Source organism: Lepidothrix coronata, unplaced genomic scaffold, assembly GCF_001604755.1.
Source record: "Lepidothrix coronata isolate B3197 unplaced genomic scaffold, Lepidothrix_coronata-1.0 Scaffold6, whole genome shotgun sequence".
Taxonomy (NCBI): Eukaryota; Metazoa; Chordata; class Aves; order Passeriformes; family Pipridae; genus Lepidothrix; species Lepidothrix coronata.
Window position 1 is genome coordinate 5,130,755 of NW_016690186.1, and position 22,935 is coordinate 5,153,689.

The window sequence follows — 22,935 nt, forward strand, 5'->3', positions numbered from 1 at the left end:
TATCTACAACAGAGGTGTGTGTATTTGGGATGCACCTGCTGCTTTTTATAGCTTTTTTTTAAAGCAGATGGAGAGGATGTTTTGGAAAATTGGTGAACTTTGAGCTACTTTGGAAAAGAAGTATAGAAAGATGCCTGAATGCTTTAATTTTTTTTTTTTTTACCAAAACTTAGACCTGATTTGCTTTTCTACGGGGAAAATAAAAATACTCACTGTTTCATGGTGTAGCCATTGATCAGCTTTACAATAATTATAATGCTGCAGGCTTCATAATACCTACTCTGTTTACTGTAAATTATCATTTTAGTATGGTAGAAAGGTATGGCCGTTAGCTATTTGAGTAGAATTAACTTCACAAAATATTGATTCTGGCCTTTGACTTCTGAATTCTAGTGGCATTTAAAATACAACTTTGCTTTCTGACTTCTCTGAATTAATGTCTTTTGATTTGGTGAATAGATGGAGCAGAGCAGGATGTTCCTTATTAATGATTGTGTAGTTGCAGTGAGGTAAAAATCTGAACACTTCTGCTTTTTACTCAGAATATGTTGCTGTGTTTATGAATAGTGGTTGTTGCTGTTGCTCAGGTAGTAACTTAAAGTCCCAGCTCTCTGTGGAAGTTGAAAGCTTAAGTCCAGTGGGGATGAATTTCAGTTACATGTTTCCTATATGAACATTTGGTCTCTATCTCAAATCTTAGATAAGCTGTTATGTATCGCCTTAAACTTGGATTCAGTGTCAGAATTGGAGCACATTCCTCTTGCATTGTGTTACAGCTGTTAGTTAACTGATTGTTTAAATGCTGTTTTTTACTGAGTCTGAGGCCAAATTCTAGTTGCATGTGCTTCCGTGATAGTGTTTTTACAGGTTTAAGTATTGTACTCATGTATTTTCTTTTATATCCTTCCTGTTTCGTTATGATCAGTGGTTGTCCCTGTGTTCCCTTGGTATGTCCTTAATGATGAATTTAGGTATGCTCGTAGTTTCCTCTAGCGAACCAGAGCCTGTGGAGCAGTTTCTGAAGCTGTCTCAAGAGCAACATCGGATTCAGCATACTAGTGAATACTCATATCCCAAGTGGTTTATACCAAACACGCTCAAATACTACGTGTTACTGCATGATGTAAGCACAGGAGAAGAACAAAGGTGGGTCTTCTGCCTTCAATGAATTTACAGATGAGCTCTTTGACTGAAATTTTTGTGTTGATAAATTCTGTTGAGATCAGACATACAGTAGGATGCCTTTACTAGTATGCTGTTATCAAGGCAGATTTCCTTAAGTATTATTTTTAGGTCTACTTCTTGTGTTTACATTACATGAAAAGAATCAGCTTTTGAGGTAGATGCCTTGTTTGCTAGCTTGCTGAACTAATTCTCAAAATAGTCTCAATTTTACTTTTGCATAAAGGACTGCTTTAAAAATGGGAGAATTTTTCTTTTAATTACTATGGATAATAGTCTAAAATAGCTTGTTGCAGTAAATGAAGTTAGTTTGATTTCAACACAGAGTAAATGTTTTACTTTTTCAGAGCTGATTCCATTTATGAAGAGATGAAGCAGAGGTATGGAACTCAGGGTTGCTATTTGCTGAAAATAAATTCTCGGGTGTCTAATAGAGGAACAGATGAACAGATACCAGATCCTTGGAGTCAGTACCTTCAGAAAAATACTATCCAGAACCAGGTACTATAGTATTCTAAAAACAGTTTATTAAGTGCATATGAAAGCCCATTTTAGTTGTGTTAAAGTTTTACCTTAGTCTTATGTATGTGTTTCTACAGAATGGACTTCTGACATAGCTGTGACTTTTTGTGAGGGCATAAGATGAGTCCTCTCTAAGAACTATACTCTGTGCTGCTGTCAGTAGGACAGTTGACAGCAGGGAACACTGAAATACTAGACTGTCTGAAATAGACTGACAAGAGCCCTGAAATAAGACTTGTGCTTTATACACTGACAAGAGGAAGTAACCTCAGAAATGTCCTATTCATAGTAACTCTACTTTCTACTTACTTACATCTTCTTCACTCTTTGGTTTTTATTTTCTGGGTCTTCTGTACTTCGTTAAATAGTGTGGGTGTGTTGCTTTGTGGGACTATGTGTGGTTTTTCTTTCGGTCCAATCTGGTCTGTCATCTGCTAAGATTGTAAGTGCTTGTGTTTTCTTGAGTTCAGTTTGCCATAAAGGCCTGTATTTTTGGCTTTACGACCAAAAATATTCTTTCTCAAGTTTGCTTTTGATTGAGCTGCAGTTATAACTACATTTGATTAAAAGGTTGGTTTGTGAAAGCATAGCTCTTCCCCAAATCTAGGTGGCATTGGAAAGTCAAAGCATTTCATATTCTATAAGCTAAGAGGACCAGTAATCATGTTCCATCATAAACTGATTAGATCTTTTTTCTGTCCCCTATCAACTGTGCAACATAGATTTTTAACATGGATTTTTTTTTTTGTTTTTTAATTAACATGTGAGAACTTGTTCAGGAACTGCTTTAGGGAGTATATTTTTGCTGCTGTAGGCATTGCTATGTAAGAGCTGGAGTTGCTTGCTTTGGCTGACAGGGATGCTAATTAAGCAAGTGAGAAGGTACTTGCTTAATTTGGTGAATATAACTTTCATCTTTAGGACAGTTTCTTAAAGCCTCAGAAACTACTTAGAGAAATTAATATATATGAACACACATGGTTTTGTAATAATTCAGTTAGCTGTTATTGAAGCTGACAAGTACTGTTTACTGACTTTTGTATGTAATCTAGTAGTCTTAAAATTCTACCTTTTTCTCTTTTCTGGCAGGACTGCTATGAAGATTATACTGCTGTTTCAAGCAAGAATACTGATCACTTGATATCAGATGGCTTAGACAGTGAAATTAAAGGTATTTTTGTAACTTTATCAGAACATTGATGTTACAGAATTTACACAACTGTCTCACATGTTAGATGGTAATCACTTAGGTGATTTGTTAGGGAATTCAAAGGAATAGTTTTCTAAATGCTTTAAGTCTCCACCAGATAAAATGCTGTGGTACTGAGCTACTGGATGCATGGCAATTGGTAGATATATCCTTAATGAGGTGGGTAATGATGTATTGGGCTCATATTTTGTAAGATAAAGTATATTCTCTGCAAACTCTGGCAGCTAGTAAAAAGTAAGATAGGATTAAATGGTCAGTTTTCATAATAATAAGTTTTGGTTTGTGTGCTCTGATATATCTTGAAACCTGAGCTTCTGGAGGTTTTTTTGTCTTTGTTTTTGGCATTAAGTCTGTAAATGTCAGAGTAGTGACTTAGTTTGTGAGTTGTTTGGAAGCACTTGCCTTACAACTCAGCTTGTGGATGGGAGAGGATAGTAGATGAAATTGAGTGCAAATTTAATGCATTTAATGCAAATTTAATTTCTTTTTCAAAGAAATTTTTAAGGTAGCTGTGTAGGATTCAGATGAGGAGCATCATGAAATAGGGAAGAAGTGAGGCACCCTGCATTGTCTGGCCTGCCTCCCAGATCCTTCATACCTGACTTGAGAGGCATGCTGAGACCTCTGTATGTAGGAGAACCTACAGTTGCCTACAAAAGTATCTTTCTAGGGCCTGCAGCCCAGATGTCGTCTTGAGCTGCTGACTGAACTTTGCATACCCAGCTTTATATTTCATGAGTAAAATCCATTAAAGATTTGCTTTCACAGCTCAGCTTTGCTCAGTGTCAGATAGGACAAGTTGATTTTCCTATAGAGAAGAGAAATAATGAATGTGACAACTGTTTAAGTCTCAGAGTGAAGCGGTGTCTCAGCCTGGTTTGGGTAGCTAAATGCAGTAATGGTGAGCAGCCCTTCTCACTGAACTGGGAGGACTTTGTAGGAGATTGGTTTATGTCATGATTGCTTGGAAAATGAGATTGGGTTTTTTTTTTTAACCATAAAACGTAAGCAGAAGAAAGTGAATGGACCCAATGGCACTATTGTAGTAATTGCTGCATTTCCAACTTTTCTTGAATGTTTTACTTTGATTTTAATGTTTTTTGTAGTTTTCCTTTAATGTTGATATTAGTCAGCGTACTTGAGGATTTTTTGCACTGTGGTTGAGAGCCAAAACCATACACATACTTAGCCATGTTTTAGTTCTTGAGATTCCCTGAACTTCCTGAGGAATTTGAGGAGTGATGCAATACTTGGGTATTGCTCAGCATTGATCTGTAGTGCAGAATAATTGGTGAATAGCTTTCCTTAACAGAGTTCTGAGTAGGGAAGGCTTTGAAGGCGGTTAATAAAAATGAGCTTTAAAACCCAAAATGTTTAAGTAACTTCATACTTACGGGGGTTTTGGTTTCAATATTTCAATAGATGGCCTGTCAAATAACTTTAAGACTCACCCCCTTCAACTGGATCATCCCAGTGGCAGTTTGGATAGTGCGGATTACACGAAGGCTGCTGCGTCGTTGCAGGACTCGAAGAAGTCAAATTCTGGAACGCCTCATGGTGCTTGTTTAACACTGACAGATCACGATCGAATTAGGCAGTTCATACAGGAATTCACATTCCGGGGACTTCTGCCGCACATAGAGAAGACAATTCGGCAACTAAATGATCAGGTCAGTTTACCCTTCAAAACAGTTGGTGCCATAATAAGGAAAAACGGTTGGGCATAACTCCAGGTATCCAAAAATCTGTTTTGACAGTATTACTTCCTTTGGTGTCTAATGATTCAGTGGTCTGTCTGAAAACTAAGAAAATTTAAGAGAAATAGCTGAAGTTATAATTTTTGCTTAATTTGTCTTTTTTAAAAAAACAAAACTAGTTTGTATCAACAGCTTCAGTGCAAGGTGGCTTCTTGGTAAAAGCCTGTCTGAACTGTTATCAGGGAAATCTGTCCTTGCCCCTAAAATCTTTATATTCTGTGCTTTTGAAGGATTCTGGCACAGGGAACAAAATGGACTTTTTGTGTTTTAGCATCAGAATACACAACTAAATTTAAGAAATGTATTTTATCAATCATCTGCAAAGAAAACTGCATACTTCAGTTGCTATTGACAGAGGAGAAATGCATGGACACCCTGAATCATGCAGCTGTGTTGATCTCAGCATTTTTTGCAGCTGAATATACTTCTCTCAGACTTGGACTTCTTGGAAGTGTGGTAGTTAATATCATGCCCCTGTTTAATCAAGCACATGCAATAAAGTTATTTTGATCACAGTGAAGTCCTTTGTTTTACAAGTGTTTCACTTTCATATACTCTTAAATAGCTGCAGAGATGGATTGACTTACCTTAGTATAATCAAATTACTGTATTTAGCGTTAAGACTTGGACCCAAATATCAGTCTGTTATCTGAGCTGTGTATTTTGATTGAATTGTCTTTTCAAGTTACAGTTTTAAGTATGAGGGATTTTGATACTAAGTATCATGTCCAGTAAGGAACATTCACTCCCTGAATTGACTTTTGGGAGTTTGTGTATACAGACCATGTTTACACTTGAAAAGTTTTACGAAGAAGCATTTAAAAAAGTGCAAACGTAAAGTGCAGCAAACAGCCTTGCCCTTAGGAATGCAGTGATAGATTCCTAATCATGCTAAGAAGAGTGAGTTGTTACAATTTTTAAAATTATTTTTCAAAAGATATATAGTTTGCCTGAGATCTTGGGAATGGTAATTTCCTGTGGAAGTTTCCTTGTCAGTGGAAATTACCTAAAAGAAAAGTAGTTGTGTAACCTTGCTCTTGCAGGTATGACTTGTACCCTTGACACTTGAAATTGGTGTTCACAATGTGGTAATACTTCATGTGGATGGTGATGGGGAGAAGATTCTTTCTTAATATGCATTTAGTCTAGATTTTAGGTTGGACTAACACTCAAAATTAGATATTCCGTTAGATTTCAAATAGATATATTGAATGTTTCAGTTCTTAAGATGATGTCTGCAGTTTACAGCAAGTATAATGAACCTCGGCTGTCTGAAATAAATATATGAATTGCAACTTCTATCTCGGTGTCAGTGATTAATTGTATAGGAGCATGCTCCTAGTGATTTTACTATTTTTATTTATTTCTGTTTTATTAGAAACAATTTAGGAAGCTTGGTTTTTTTGTATTAGCTTAACTTAATTACGTCTTGCAACATAGTGCTCTAATTCAGTGTCTTTTTGCAGTTAATATCTAGGAAAGGCTTGAGTCGATCACTGTTTTCTGCTACTAAAAAATGGTTTAGCGGCAGCAAGGTTCCAGAGAAAAGTATAAACGAACTGAAGAACACTTCTGGTTTGCTGTGAGTAACCTGAGTCCTTATTTTTAGATCTAAAGTGGAAATGGATCTTTCTTCTGGGGGGAAGGGAAAACCTGTGTTTATTTGATGGTGTTCTGCAAAGTGAACTAAATCAGCAATATGGGGAAGACTTGAATTGGAGAAATAAAAAGTACTATACCTTGTGCAGTTTTTTGCCTTAAAGCATAGTTTTTTAGTGGATTTATTTCTTTCAAGAGAAATGGGGAGAAATAACAGGTTGTAGCCAGGTGAGCAAGTTTTTTCCTTCTCATACTGCTCTGCTTAGCTCAATTAGTTAATCTTAGTGAGCAATTTCAGTGATAGTTGCATACTTTATTCAGTATGTTTTATTTCTTGGCTAAGAGGAGTGCTTGCTTTGCTTGTTACTGGAACAGTGGATCTTGTTAATCGGAAAGTAGGGTGTGAAACCAAAGTACATGTAGCAGAAAGGAAGCAGCTTTGCTTTTCTTAGCTGTTTTTTGGGTAAGGCTGAAGCAGTGTGGTTTTTATTCCTACTTTGTGAATAGATATTAAGATGAGAAAGGATGGCTTTATAGAGCATGTCTTGCTCTGTTGATTGAAATGAGGACTTTGAATTTAAATATTTGTATTTATAGATATCCACCAGAAGCACCAGAGCTTCAGATCCGGAAAATGGCAGACTTGTGCTTTTTGGTGCAACACTATGAACTTGCATACAGCTGTTACCATACAGCAAAGAAAGACTTCTTGAATGATCAGGCAATGCTTTATGCAGCTGGAGCACTGGTTGGTATTTCACATAACATAAACATTCTGTGAACCTTGTCTAATAATTTCTAATATTTGTCTGATGGTAACAAAATGTAATCTCTCCCCTCTCCCTCCAAATTTATAAGGATCTTCCCAAATTTACTGCGTATATTTAGCAAATTCTAAAGTGTTTTAAAATCTTATTTTCTGCTGTTACGTGAAGGGTATAAAATTGTGAATAAAAACTGAAGTTAATTCTTAAAATGTGAAATATGGAAAGGAGGAAACGTGGAACACAACCTCCAGAAAAATGAATCTTTAAACTGATAACTCAAAGCCAGATGTAATATAGTCTTATAGAATCTCTTTTAGACTTTGGCCAAATAGTTATTTGCCATAAAGTCAAAGACTAGGTCACTATGAATTACAATACCTTATTGTATTTTAGGGGGACTTAAAACTTGAGGGGTGTTGTTTGAGTGTGTCACTACTGAATTTCACTGTAAACACATATTATTTCCTCCTGAGATTAAAGAAATTGAATTGATAAAATAATTTTCAACAGGATAAATGCGACTACTGGTAAAAAATAAGAAGCTCATTTTAACAGTTTTCAGAAGCTATGTTTTGTAGACCTTTAGTCTGGTTAACTTGATAAAATTTGAAACTGTACTTCGTAGAGCTATGGAAGCATTCTTGTGCACTGTCCCATCTTGATGTAATACTTTTACATAATTGTATTTTTTTATACTTCACAGTTGCTTTGCATTTGAATAATCCAAAAAGTTATTTTAACTTCCTGATGAATTTTTTGCAACCTACTAGTCTTAGTCCTTGCTTTCTGCAGAAGAACTTTGCTATCATATCTTCACCCCATGAGGAAAGAAGTAAAAATTTCAGAGTGCATGTTTACTAGAGCTTCCTTGGAAGCTGATAATGTGATTTCATTTAAGCAAAAGTTGGAAAACAGTACTCAAATACACAGCAGTGCTACTTTATCAGAAAGATTGTTCCTGCAATAGGAAATTATCTTTTGGATAAAAGTAAAGCAGTACTGACTCAATGCTTCTGCATAATTTTGGGGGTACTGTCAACTGCAGACACTTCTGTATGTAACTCCTGCTACTGTCTGGCTAATTACAAGGAGAGCCATAAAGAGACTATTGTATTAAACCTTTCATCAGGTACAGTGTGTTGAATACACTTCTGTGTGCCAGTAGTTGATTAGATGATCTCGAACTAGTAGCTGTTGAAACGTGTTCTTTTGATGTTTACAATTTGCTGAAAAAACTGCAGTGACAGTATTGAATTTCTCTTGTAGGAAATGGCAGCAGTATCAGCTTTTCTTCAGCCGGGGGCTCCTAGGCCGTATCCTGCTCATTATATGGAAACAGCAATTCAGACCTATCGAGATATCTGCAAGTATGTGGGTAACTTTTGTACTGATCCAATGAAAGTTGAAAGACCTGGTGGCTTAACTTTCTTCCCCTGCACAGTCATAGTGCCAGATGACATCACAGAATGATGGTAACTTTTCAAAGTGTACGGTATGTTAGGTAATATAGGATGACATGAAAGGAGATCTGTGCTGTTCTTGACAGAGGGCTTTATTAAACTTATATATTGAATTCACATGGTAGACTTTGGTAGTGGGGTGACTGCAGGGAAGGTTTCTGTGAAAAAACAACTGAAGCTGCCCTTGTGTCAGTCACTTTTCACTCAGCTCCAAAAGAGAACTGCTGCTGCCCAAAGCTGAGCCTGTTGGCAATGCTGGTGTTACCTCTGAAATAATATATTTAGGAAAGGGTAAAAATAGCTGTGCAGCAGCTGTGAGAAAGGAGTGAGAAGATGAGAGAAACAGTCCTGCAGAAATCAAGGGGTCTTGAGAGGAAGGTGGTGCTTCCCTGCAGTCTGTGGTGAAGACCATGATGAAGCAGATTTCCACCTGCAGCCCATGGTGGTCCCAATGCCAGAGCAGGTGTATGAACCCTGAAGGTGGCTGTAGTCTGTACAGAGCCTATGCCACAGCAGATTTCTGGTAGCAGCTGTGGCCTATGGGGAAACAACAGTGGAACAGTCAGTTCCTGAAGGACTGTACACTGCAGAAAGGATTCATGCTGGAGCAATTCTTGAACTGTATCTGTGGGAGGGACCCCACTCTGTAGCAGGGGAAGAAGATGTGGAGGAAGAAGCAGCAGGGGAGAAATGTTATGAAGTGACTATAACTTCTTTTCTCTGTCCCTCTGCCTTGCTTGGGGGAGGAGGAGGTAGAAGAGCTGGGAGTGAAGATGAGCCTGGAAAAGGAGTTGTCAGGGAAAAGTGTTTTAGTTTTCTTTTTATTTATCAATATCCTATTCTGTTATTGACGGTAAATTAACTTAATCTTCCTCCAAACCAAGTCTGGTTTGCCTATGACAGGGGCAGAGAGATCACTCACCAGTTACAATCTCAGCACATGAGGTTTTTAACCTAATCTCCTCCTTTTTTGCTGAGCTGGGGGTGTGATAGAAAAGCTTGGTGGGCACCTGGTACCTGCCAAAGTCAACCCAGTACAACGTGACTCTGACTGTTGGACTTCTTGTTTATCAGATCACTTTAGTTGGTATTTTTATAAACACATTACTGTCCTCGAAAATGCTCTCTAGCTTTGACTTTCAGAAAGTTCCAGTTATGGTAGGATATGACACTTATTGTGTCAATCTATATGTGGTTGTTTTGCAGGAATGAACTTTCAGATATTTTACTGAAAGAAGGATGGGCAACAGAACCTCAATCTGTCTATGGAGAAAATTAGTAAGACTTGAAGTGAAAAGTTTTCTATGGTTTATTTTGATAAATATTAATACATGTATGTTTTTACTTTAGGAACATGGTTCTGGCTGAACGCTGTGTACTGCTTAGTGCTGAAATCTTAAAAAGTCAAAGCAAATATTCAGAGGCAGCTGCTCTTCTGATTCGTTTAACCAGTGAGGTAAAACTTGGTAGATTTTTGTACTCCTGCCCTCTCCCTATTTGTTTTCTTACCCAAGCACATCTAGGTTACGTTCTGATTCTTGTCCTACAATATTTTCTAGACAAAGGTAGCAAATGAGCAGGTATAGAGCATGAAGTGAAGAAAACTGTTTACACTGTAAGTGAAGGAACTAGTACAGTTATTATTTTTCTTTCTAGTCAAATAACTTGTTTGACATCTTTAACCATGCTAAATGTGTTATCTTTGGCTTTATAACTAATTTTCTTTGACATCTGCTTAGCTCTTGGATAGTGTACTTCCAGTTTAAGAACTCGTGTGTTAAAAGTATTAGCATGACTTGCCAGAGCCATAATGGATACTCTTCTATATATAATCAAAAGTTCTTTATAGTTTAAGTAAGGCATAGCTCAGCTGTTTTGAACCATTAGGATCTTATTGCATAAGTGGAAGCTGTGATATTAATTGGTGGAAATTAAACATGGAATTAGCTTCTAACCTAGAAATTGTCTTGCTTGAAAAAGAGCAAAACAAAATGTAATGCCAGTAATAGTATGGAATTTCCTTTGTAGCTTAGAGGAAAGTCTAACTGGCAGTTAGTTCTGACTTTGTGGCTAGCTGCACCATATGTGATGCCTCTGAGACTTTTCTGGGATAGATTGAACATGGAATAAATGTTCTGTAGCTTCATTCTTGTCCTTTCAACTTAAGTTTGCTACCAACATTTATGAGAGCAGAATATTTAAACAAAGAATTTTAGTACTATAGTACTATTTAGTACTATTGGCTCTGCACAATCATTTTACAACTTAAAAGTACATGTAGTATGCCTGTGGTGCCTTTTTGTAGTTGCAAGGAAAATCTTCATAGGATACTATATAGGTGTCCCAGAGTATATTTGTAGTCCAGACACATACTTGGCCATCACTGATAGCATGGAGTTCAACTGTGTTAAAATCAAGTAGATCTGTTCTGAGGAGTTAAAACAATATAGCTGTATCTTGACAGAAGAAGAGAATGGGGACATAATAAGAAATTGTACTTTATTAAGAAATGATCCAGGTTCTTGTGATACAAATTCACCAAATTCCATTGCTCCCTTTATTTTTCCTTCATCCTTTTAGAGGTCTTACTTTTTATTTCTAGCCTTAATATCTGCGTGGGGGGGGAAGGGAAAGAGTAGCAGAGTGCTTCAGAGGTAATGGTAGGTGTTAGAAACTGTAGCCTGACTAACTGCAAAAGCAGAAAATAGTTCTTTTGTCACTCATACTGAAACAGGCTTGTATATAAATCTCTCCATTTGAAAAAAATAGAAACATGACGGTATTGAACATTAGACATATATGAGTGAAAAATACTTCTAGTCTTATTTTTTTATGCTCAACGTGTGCATATAATGGTTTTATATAAAAGAATCTTCAACCTCACAGTACTATTGCACTTACTGTCCCCCTTACCATTAAAACAAGGCCACTGTTATTTTTGCTTGTATTCAACTCTGAGGTCTAATTCTTCTTTTTCTTTTTCAATAGGATTCAGATCTTCGCAGTGCACTCCTGTTGGAGCAGGCAGCCCATTGTTTTATAAACATGAAAAGTCCCATGGTTAGAAAGTTTGCATTTCATATGATATTGGCTGGCCACAGGTTTAGTAAAGCAGGCCAGGTAAGTATTATCTTTCCACATGGACAATATGGCCAGTATTTGATACTTGAAAAACATGTTGAATATGTCATTAGTCTGGAAAAAGATGCTTGGTTTCTTTTGTGGCAGCAGTATTTAGCTCTTTGATCCTCTGAAAATGACTTCTGCATTGGTCAGCTCAGCCTTTTACTTCTGCATTTGAAGTAATGCTGAAGATCACGGACTTGAAACTTAAGTGATGTGTCATTTCTGGGTCTCATTTTGTACACAGTAAAATAGAAGACTTTTTATTTGAGCAAAAGAGTATTTTTACTCTTGAGATAAGAGTGAATTGCAGGAGTTAAATATTTGTTAAACTTTATTTATTAGAATAATAGCAAAAATTAGATATCTGTTTTTCCCGATGCCTTAAATATACGTGAGTTTTATTTGAGAGGCAGATACGTGAGCATATACAAGACAAACTTAAGTGTCTCTTTGTGGCTGCCTAGGCTTTAGCAGTAATTAAACCAATACATATCAAATTGTTTTTACTTCCATTCGCTTTCCTTTGCAGGCAGCTCTCTCTAGCTACGGTAAATAAACTCATAGTCTGTTGGACAGAACATGTGTACTTTGTTTCTGCCTCAGTTGTGGGATGCACTTTCTAAAGATAGCTTGTGCTTGATTCCTGCTGAGGTTGTTATTGCAAAAGAATACAGGAGAACACAGGCATCAAAATTCTGTTTGAAATAAAGCCCTATGGCCTTGGATTTTTTTTCTCCCACTCTGCTCAATCTCAGTTTCATTGTCCTGGTAAGGACCAAAGAAAGTATTGTTGTATACTTGGCTTCTGTGATGTGAAGAATAGTAGGAATTCTTCCTCCCTTTCTTGGTTTTCTTCATGTAGTAGTTTCCCTGTCTTGTTATGACAGTACAGTACAGTACTGTCAGCTATTGATCAGAGTTTTTTACCTGGAAAAGTGCATGCATTTTTGTAAGTTTTGACTTCGTGTGACAGCTCTCTTGTTGTTTATGTCCGATGTTTGTAGAAACTCTGGTTTCCAAGAAATGCTTTTTCAGTGTTACAGGAAATGTAGGTGTTCTTTTTTTTTCTTTTTCATGTCCTTAGAGGCACCAAAATATAAAATACTACTGAAGAGAAGTCAGCCAGGCTGCTTAACTGCATACTATAATAACTTATTTTAAAGCATCATTAGTATGTGCTGATGTTAAGGATTTGCTGTTTGTACTTTGCTGTCATCACCATACCAATTTGAACATATCTTAGATTTTTTTTTCCCCACTACTGCTGTAAATAAGGGACTGCTGTTCCCATTTTTCAGAAGCTATTTTCATTATCTATACAGTGAATGTCTGTGCAGCTGTTCAATACCTAGATTTGGGATTGAGTGCTCAGGTCCTGATGTATGTGCAGGAAAGGAACTGTGGGGCTGATTGGGAATAGAACATCTATCTCCCAATGGCTCATATGATGGGTAACTTTTCTTGTATGTTCTGTAGGGCTGTGTTTTGTTGGTTTACTTGGCATGGATTTTGTCCCAGATATGTCTGCTGAGCAACAGCTGACTTAGAGTGTCACACTGAAAGTTCAGTTATGGAGTGGAATGAGAAGTGTTAAATCTAGCTTATGTCCTGAGGCTTGCCAGTAGAGCTCTGTCAGCTTTAGCAGTCAGTACTAGAGCAACACAGCACTGTTTTTGAAAGCAATCTTTTCTTGTTATTTGCTTTTTAAACTTGTTGCCTGTTACCCTAGTCTTTAAAAACATGAACTTAATGTGGAGGCTAGGCTCCGTACTGTACGAATGAACTCTTCTGTGCTTCCATTAGCATTGACCAGGTGCTCCAAGGTCTAGTTCTGCAAACATTACACTTAGCAGGGGGGGTGGTAAAAACTACAGTAACTTTTCTGACTTACTGTTCAATCTTCATAATGTTATAATTACAATCAGAGGATAATGGGATTATTTGAGAAATTAACTAGTTTTTTCTTGCAGAAAAAACACGCCTTACGTTGCTACTGTCAAGCCATGCAGGTGTACAAGGGGAAAGGCTGGTCTCTTGCAGAAGACCATATTAACTTCACTATTGGCCGTCAGTCCTTTACGCTTCGTCAGCTGGACAATGCTGTCTCTGCCTTCAGGCATATTTTGATCAATGACAGTAAACAACCTCCAGCTCAGCAAGGAGCTTTTTTAAGAGAATATCTTTATGTTTATAAGGTAAATGACTACATTGTCTTCGTTCCTTGAGTAATCAGTAATTTTATTAACACTAGTTTTCTACTAAGTCATTAAATGATTTTCTGTCTTACCTGCTGTGTCCCAGGGTTGTTTTTTATCTAGTTGATGTGTTAGTTTTTTATGTCAGGCTTCAAAAAACCCATCTCATATGTGTAGTAAGCGCACTTTCACTGATTGGTGTTGGTGTCTGTTGGTACATTACAACAGTGTATGTTGTAATGTATGTATTTTTATTAAAATGAAGTCTTCTTTTTAAGATCACAGCTGAATTCCAGCTTATGGTAGTTCAGTAGCTTTTTAGAGGAAGTGGATCTATTTTGTTCAATTTATAATTTTTGAGGCTTTTGATAGTAAATATGTCATAAAGACTAGGTAGCTCCGTCACCCTCCATGTTACAGTGAATTTTATTCTTTAATACATATGTTTATAGATCGAGTGACTCACTGAGTTGGCTGTAAGTTCATGAGTGATTCTGGATTGCAATATATACCCTATACATTATGGGGTGTTCACTGCTGTTATCACCATGCAAATTGCAGCCATGTAGATACCTACTGTATTTTAAAGCTTATAAACAGAATTTCTGTGGTGTTTGCTAAGTTATGGTAGACCTTACAAAAGACTGGTGTTTGAGTCTATAGCTCAGCTGTGGTGAGAATCTTGTTTAGTGGTGGTGGGGTAGTTAATGCAGTTTATCACATTCTGAGTTAGAGTCAAACTTTGCATCAAATAAAGCTTGTAATGCAACCACAACAGGAATTAGAGCGATGGATTAAAATAATTATTCTCCTTTTTCCGTAAAGATTTCACAAACTGTTAATTCTTATTGAATGAAAAAAATTCTCCTTCAGACTGTCAAAATAGTTAACGGAAATTATACCATTTTAAAAGTGCTCCCTGTTCAAACATTGAGTGCTTTTAACTTGGCTTCCTTATCGTTCAGCCATTGCTAATGTGCAGCATGGAGATCCATGTATTTGCATAATGGCATGATGCTGTTTTTTTCCTCCTTTGCTCTAGAATGCAACCCAGCTATCACCTGATGGTCCCTTGCCACAGCTTCCTTTACCATATATTAACAGCTCAGCAACCCGTGTTTTCTTCGGGCATGATCGAAGACCAGCAGAAGGTTAGAAAATCTTATGTGAACAGATTGAAGTCCCTTATTTGGGGAACCAAAATATATGCAACACTTGGTGTTATTTAAAAAAATTCTGTCATTATGTAAAACTAATGTGACGGGGTAACTTCTTAAAAAATATTTCAAAAGAAAAGCTTATACTTGCTAGATGTTTCCAGACTTCCTGTGTAAACACAAAATCCATGTATGTGGTTGTGCTGACTACACACATGGAAAGCCTCAATGCAAGTCTGTAATGAACTTCATGAAAGGGATTGTTAATGCTTTAGCAAATGCTAGGTGCTAGTGGCAGTGCTAGAAATTAGCTTTACAGTTAACTTGCTCTTGGATTAAACATTTGAAACACTTTGATTCCTGAATGTAAAGAAATTATTGCATAAACCATGGCTGTACTGTGGGGCTCTAGTCCATCCTGAAGTAAAAATTATCTGTAACCTGAGTATACCATGTAGCATGCTATAATCTGGGAAGTCCACAATTTCCAAATACAACCATACTCAAATTATTCTCAGTATTGTCTTCCATTGTGTATTTCAAGTTGTCTTGCAATTCACTGTCTTAAAGCAATTGTAACATAAAAATGGTAGTGACCTAGAACTTAAAATATTTTAAGAATACTTACCAAACCGCCAGAGGAGCCCTGTGTTGCAGCTTTTCTTGTCTTCTAAAACTGCCGTCCTCCTACCAGGTGAAAAGCAGGCAGCTACGCACGTAAGTCTGGATCAGGAGTATGACTCAGAATCATCACAACAGTGGAAGGAGCTTGAAGAGCAGGTTGTGTCTGTGATAAATAAAGGAACAATACCTTCAAACTTTCAACCAACACAGTTCTGTTTAAATCGCTACTCGGATAACTCCAAATTTCCGCTTGCTGTGATAGAAGGTAAAGTCAAGATTTTTATGCTTCACTAATAAAGAAATAAAGCGAGTTAGGTAAATTTGTACAGTATTTCCTGTCTTACTGTAGACTTGAACCAGCGTTCTTGTGCAAGTTGTTTGCACGTGAATGCTGTGAGATAAGTGAACCTTCAGATTGTGAGGGGGGAAGCCTGTTGTCATTATTTTCTTGCACTTTCTTAATAGAACCAATAACTGTAGAAGTGTCCTTCCGAAACCCTCTCAAAGTTCCATTTCTTTTGACTGACCTTTCATTGCTGTGGAAGTTTCAACCTAAAGACTTCAATGCAAAGCACGATGGAGAAACAAAAGAGCAGGTAAGGAAAGCTTCATTCTTTTTCAACCCAAACCAAATAGCTACAGTTATGGAGTACATATTAAGTATTCAAAATTCTGTAATATGAAAACATTTAAGCGTAAGCATTAAACATTATGGTTTAAGTGTAAATTAAAAAAAAATTACGTACAAGATTTCATTGCATGTGTACTACGTCTGTTTTGAGTCTTGCTAGCCTTGCCCAGCAAAAATGAATTGCAGTGTCAATAGATAACTTATCAAATACCTTTTTCTTATTTAAACTAGTGTGCATAGTGAAATGTGTGTTGTGAAAAACCGCTCATATGACATAGGAACATCTTGGTATCTCAATTAGAAGAAAAATGAGAATGTATTAAAAATGAATGTTATGAACGCTTTAGATGGATAATTTTACTACTGTTTAACTTAATGTTTCAACTAATGCTGCCAAAACCTCTGAAGGACTGTTGTCACTTCCATGTTTTAAGGGTTTTAATATGTTCTAATACTGAATATTACAGTAAATTCCTAAATATCTTGTTTTCCTGGCCAAAAGCATTTGGAACATAGTGGTCTCTAAAGGTGCTGTAAGTACTTCCTAGAGTTATAAACATGGTTTATAAGTCTCTTATGTAAGTCTCAAGGCTTACAATATACTTTCCTTTCTGTTCTGTTCTGAACTGCTATTTACTGATATGATAAATGCTTCTGTGAAAATCAGTGAAACTGACTGGGAATGGTTCCAATTTATAGTGCTAAATCTTAAATTTCTTCTTAATAAATGTTTACTGAGCTCTCAAGCTGCTTTTTTAATTCAGAAATCCTGAGAAGGTGAGCATGCAGCACATGCTTGTCCTGTGTGCAGTTTGAAATTTCTATGCTTTTTCCCCTGAACACTTTAGGAAAGGTGTTAGAAGTATTATTTATGGCACTTTCTCTGCTTAGGAGTAATAGAATCTAAAAAACTGTTTCTTCTTTTCAGGGAATGTGTGATGAAGATATGGTAGGGACTGAAGCAATAGCAGAATTTTTAATTAATAGTGAGGAGACAAAAGTGGTAAGTACTGTACCTTGTTTTAAAAATGGTCTTTTCAGTGTTGAACCCTAGAGTGGAATTCAGACTTGTTATGATATGAACTTAATGCTAAACTTACAGAAGGCATGACTGATTCAGAAGTTCCATTACTTCATATATCTCATCACTGTGTATAAATATCTGAAGGAGGATGTGACAGGACTAGAGGCAGTGGGTACAAGAGGCACCACCTGAACATCAGAAAACACTTATTTTATTTTTTTAACTGTGATGGTGCGTGAGCACTTGGCACAGGCTGCCCAGAGAGATTCTCCATCTTTGGAGATGTTAAAAGCCATTTGGATGAGGTCCTGGGCAGCTGATTCTAGGTTACCCTGCTTGAGCAGGGAAGTTGGACAAAATAACCTCCAAAGGTCTATTCTACTTCAACCATTTTATGACTCTGCCTCTATTAAGCACAATAAAAATTAACTTTTAGGATTTTTTTCCTAATGTAATGAGCATTTCTCAGCTGTGACCTGATTTGGTAATTGCTGTGTATGAAATTTTGAATCCAGTAAGTGATCTGTAGTTATTGATGCAGTTACATCTGACACACTTGTAAGGTAAATGTAGCTGTGAGTGTGTTTAGCAACTGGACATTTAAATGTAATTATACTTCTTTCTAGTAGCAACAACAACAAAAATTTAACATATCTCCACAGGCAAGACTAAAGCTCTTTCCCCATCAAACAGGGGAGCTACATATTCTGGGAGTCGTTTATAATCTTGGCACTGTTCAAGGTGCTGTGACATTAGATGGAATAGATCCTTCTATTGGATTACAGTCAGGTAAGTGTGTCACTACCTTAAGTTGTTTGTCTCTGGAAGGGCGAGGCATGGCTTCTGATGTAGAACTAAATTCTAGTGTTTGACTATCATGATGCAAGGCCTTCCATCAGGTAGGGGTGTAGAAATAAGGGAAACAACTGAAATGTGAAAAGAGTGAATTGGCACCTCTAGGAATCCCATGAGGAGGGATGCCAGACCCGTATGCTATTGCTCTTTTTAACTCTGTGGAAACTCTGAAACCAGTAAAAAATCGAAATTTAAATGTTCCATCTGTGCCATGTTGAATCTGTAACAACTTTCATTGACACTCTTGGCATTCAATTTTCTTCTGCATCTTTTTGCTTTGTTAACTTTCAACTTCTGTCTAAATTTTACACTGAAGTTCTTTTCATACATTCCCAAATTTAAATTTGGCTGATATAATTTTATTTTTAGCATCTTGACTTGACTTCTCTTTCCTTTATACTAACATATAAATGGCTTATTAATTGCATGTTACCTGAGCTGGTTTTTTGAGTCATTCATCTGAAACTGTCTCTTGCAGGGAAAACTTAGTTTTTAGATGAAATGGGGATTAAAACACATTGGAAATTGTCTGAAAGAAATAATGAAGCTTGTTTATCTACAGACTGTAAACCTTTTCAGTAAAAAACATTTGGAGAGGTGTCTGTCTGAAGGAAATAATCCTTTAGGTGACTTCCAGCTTGGTGGAAACTGGGAAAGGAAATAAATGCACCATGTCTGCTGCTCCCTGCCCTAGTTGTAGTCAAACTATTGAAGGGCAGAATTAGTCCACAACAGTGGGTGACTGGCTGTTTGAATTTGCAGTAGCCATGTCTGATGTGTGACAGTAAGCTTCGAATAGTTCTTTGTCAGTGATGCTGCTTAAACAATGAGCACTGCATGTGCCAAATAATAGAAAAATCAAAATTACTTTTGAGATTGGGTAGGGAGCTTTGGATCACTTCTGAGAGGAAAAGCTGAGTTACAAAAAAAGAAAAAAAATCAAATGTTTTAAATTTTTTCTCAGGGAAGTTTGTTTCCAATGGGTTATCTGTACGAGGACGACAAGATTTAGAAATCCAAGGGCCTCGACTTAATAACACAAAAGAGGAAAAAACATCAATTAAATATGGACCCGATCGACGTTTAGATCCCATTATCACAGAGGAAATGCCTTTGTTGGAGGTAAGTAGCTACTTTCTATTGGCAATTTTGAAAAAATAGCTGAATGCAGAGTTGATAAATGTAATTCTAACAGTGAAGTCTTGGACTTTATTAATGCCTAAATCTTTCCAGGTAATTTTTGAGCTGTCAGTGATGAACTTGTGTGGGCTTTTCCCGAGTAAAACTTGAAGCCTCAAAGTTAACATCCTTCTGAAACCGCTATATTCTGTTTAGAATTTTAGTTGGCAACAGCTTTTGTAGCCAGATTTCGAGGTGAGGGGGGAACGGGCAAAGAAGCTTTTTTTCTGTTTGCTTGCCATTCATCTAGAATATTTATTCCAGTTGGTTAATTAAAACACAGTGCTTTTCCTTACTGGGGTTATGAAAGTGATCTGACTAAGTGGTTAATGACAACACCTTATGGAGTTGGATAGTTCAGCTAGCCAGAACCTACAGTGATCATCTAGTCCAGCTGCCTGATCAAGTTACACTGTGTTAAGGGCATTGTTCAAACTAACAGGCTTGGGGCATCGACTACCTCTCTCAGAAGCCTGTTCCAGTGTTTGACCACCCTCTTGGTAAAGAAATGCATCGTAAAGTCCAGTTTGAACGTCCCCTGGTGCAGCTTTGAGCCATTCCCATGTGTCCTGTCCCTGGATTTCAAGGAGAAGAGATCCGTGCCTCCCTCTCCACCTCCCCTCTTCGGGAAGCTCTAGGCAGTAGTATAGTTTGAATGTGTTGGTGGTTGTTTCTTGGGGTATTCATAACTTGGCTCAGTGTTCAGGCTTTTATTTTCTCCTTTTCTCTCCCATACAGGTATTCTTTATAAATTTTCCTACAGGGCTTCTCTGTGGAGAAATCAGAAAAGCATATGTAGAATTTGTGAACGTAAGCAAGTGTCCTCTTACTGCGCTGAAGGTTGTGTCCAAGCATCCAGAATTTTTCACTTTTGGTGGAAATACTGCTGTTCTAACGCCACTAAGTCCTTCAGCTTCTGAGAACTGTAGTGCTTACAAGACTGTTGTGACAGATCCTACCTCTGTTCGAACAGCACTGCTGTCTTCAGCTTCTTCTGCAGACTTTGGGGTTGGCACAGGAGGTTCACTTGAAGTAATACAGGTTCCACTTCCTGATGCTGTTCTTCTTCCTGGGGCTTCAGTGCAGCTGCCAATGTGGTTACGGGGACCAGATGAAGAGGGTGTTCATGAAATTAACTTCTTGTTTTACTATGAAAGTATTAAAAGACACTCAAAAATGTGGTAAGTTTTTTATTTTAATCTACCTTTTTTGTCATACTTATTAGACACATTATAAACATTGTAACCATAGAAGTAAAACTTCATGAATTCTCACCATTGTTGCAATGATGTAAAAATGACCAGTTATCTGCTATTCTAAGCAATGTTTTTTCTACTCTGTGGTCTAATATCCGTATGAAATTATTTAGCCTACACTGCTTCCACTGAAGTAGTAATTATTAAAATATATTAGAAGGAAGGGTTAATGGAATTCTGCTAATACAAACCTTGTTTGTATTTAGTTTCTCTGAAAGCACATCTTTCTGAGACAGGGTGAAAAATCACGACTTAAATTGTTTCTACATGTTATGAAACAAAATCTTGTCTACTTTGAATAAAAGATTTTGTTCTTAGTTAAAATGTGGTTAGTAATTGTATTGTGATGAAAGTTATTCTCTTTGGAGGTGTTAAATAGCAAGTTTGACATGTACAGTCTTCATCTTGACAGAGTGGACAGTCAAGTTTGACACCACAAGCTAACAAGTAGTGCTTTTTTTGAACTGTACTTGAAAAGGTAGCAAGTTGAGTTTTTATGTCCTACCTGTGTCTGAGGCTAAGGAGGTAGCTTTTTTGAGAAACAAGTTCTTCAAAGGCCTTCGAAGAAGTAGTGCAGGCTATGAGGAGTGAACCTGGTGGTGTGGTTTAACTCCAGTTGCTCTTTCACTTCACCCCCCAGTGGGATGGGGGAGAGAATTGGAGGAGTAAAAGTGAGAAAACTTGTGAGTTGAGATAAAGACAGTTCAATAAGTAAAGCAAAAGCTGTGCATGCAGTCAAAATAAAACAATTCACTACTTCCCATGGGCAGGCAGGTTTCCAGGAAAGCAGGGCTCCATCATGCATAATGGTTACTTGGAAAGACATATGCTGTTAGGCCAAACTTGTCCCTGCTTCCTCCTTCCCCGTAGTTTTATTGTTGATGCCATATGGTATGAAATATCCCTTCCGTTAGTTAGTGTCACCTCTCCCAGCTTTGGCCCCTCCCACCTTTTTGTGCATCCCTGGCCTCCTCTGTAGAGGGATGAGGAGCAGCAAAGACCCTGACTCTGTGTAAGCCTGCTCAGCAGTAACAATATTCCTGAGTTATCAACACTGTTTCCAGCACAGTCCAAAACATTGTCTGCTACTGTGAAGAAAATTAACTCTGTCCGAGCCCAAACCAGCACACCTGGTGCCTGTACTATCCGTATTCAGGACGATGGTGGGGAGCAGGGCTACTTCAGATGAGCTCTAGTAACATGGACTGAATGTCTTCCTGTGGCTGAAGCTTATTTTCCGGGCTAGTTCCGAGAGAAACAATGTTCATGGACTGTGAGACTGGTCTGTAATGTAAATCAAAGCAGAGTAAATTGAAGATGGTTACGAGATTGGATCAGTAGCATATTCTTGAAATTGAAGTAATACAAATGCACCCTTTGTGGAGGTTTTTCTGTAGCTTCTGAAATACCAAAGTTAACTTTTCATTTGGCTTTTAGGTAGCCTGTAGGAATAGGGAATTCATTCCTGTACAATGTAGAACTAATTTCTCCTCATAGTATTCAGAAATGGAGGCGTTTGAGAGATGGAAGATGGTTGTTTGGGGAATGTACATGTTCCCTACTGCACTGAAATTTTGAGGTGATCTTAAGCAAAGTGCTCTGGTTTAAGAGTGCTCTTTGTAGACTGAGCAGAGTTTTTAAATGTTCAAAAATTACTTAATTTGTGCCACCTGAAAGCTATATAGACATCTTTATATCTGGATATTAACTGCAAAACTGTTTATTTCGTAGATTGTGACATGTGAAGTAGAATTTAGGAAGTCACTCTTTTTTTTTTTTTTTTCCCCGTCTCAAAACAAGTGTCACATGATGATTCAACATATTTAGTAGGTAATGCATATCAAATTTTTCCATGCCTCTAAAATGTTTCCACATGGAAGTTACGGTAACCTAGAAGCTTCTACATGGGGAAAAACTCGTGTGTTTTGGTGATATCCGAGGATGGAACTTTACTCATCTCATGAAAAACAGGAAGATAACTTTTACACAGGGCCTGCTGTCCTGAAGGTTGAGCATGCCTGGAAACAGGCGGAGTAGCAATGGTTTCGTTCTAGAAGATTCTCTGTTCAGCAGAACTTGTTGAATGCAGTGGTATTCTAAGTGCTTTTTAGGAAATGCTTATGCAAGAGATGTGGCTAACTAGTGAGCCTTCTATGACTTATTTACTCAAAAACTATTTTCCAAAGCATGTGGTGGCATTAATTAGCTTAATTATATCCCTGTGCCAGTATATGTCTGTTTGTTTTCACTGTGCCAGTTGTCTTACACCTGGAATATTTCTGATGTATTTTCATGGTAACAGGTGAGCCTTTTTTTACAGTGTTTCATACTGGCTAAGAGACTATGTTTGAACAGCACCTACTCATGAAGCATGGTTTTAAAAAATAGTAT

At 37.3% G+C, this 22,935-nt stretch overlaps 1 protein-coding gene across 1 annotated transcript in view; it reads left to right on the forward strand.

Moving 5' to 3' along the window:
- Positions 1-22,935, forward strand: part of TRAPPC8 (trafficking protein particle complex 8) — a 52,087-nt gene that overhangs the window by 11,866 nt on the left and 17,286 nt on the right. The window contains exons 4-20 of the mRNA XM_017830836.1: positions 868-1,146; positions 1,530-1,683; positions 2,794-2,875; positions 4,337-4,584; positions 6,138-6,253; positions 6,868-7,018; positions 8,304-8,404; positions 9,848-9,953; positions 11,486-11,617; positions 13,594-13,818; positions 14,861-14,969; positions 15,670-15,864; positions 16,065-16,195; positions 17,159-17,233; positions 17,917-18,043; positions 19,074-19,231; positions 20,027-20,469. Coding sequence (XP_017686325.1) covers positions 868-1,146; positions 1,530-1,683; positions 2,794-2,875; positions 4,337-4,584; positions 6,138-6,253; positions 6,868-7,018; positions 8,304-8,404; positions 9,848-9,953; positions 11,486-11,617; positions 13,594-13,818; positions 14,861-14,969; positions 15,670-15,864; positions 16,065-16,195; positions 17,159-17,233; positions 17,917-18,043; positions 19,074-19,231; positions 20,027-20,469 — 2,832 coding nt within the window. The remainder of the gene's footprint in view (positions 1-867; positions 1,147-1,529; positions 1,684-2,793; positions 2,876-4,336; positions 4,585-6,137; positions 6,254-6,867; positions 7,019-8,303; positions 8,405-9,847; positions 9,954-11,485; positions 11,618-13,593; positions 13,819-14,860; positions 14,970-15,669; positions 15,865-16,064; positions 16,196-17,158; positions 17,234-17,916; positions 18,044-19,073; positions 19,232-20,026; positions 20,470-22,935) is intronic.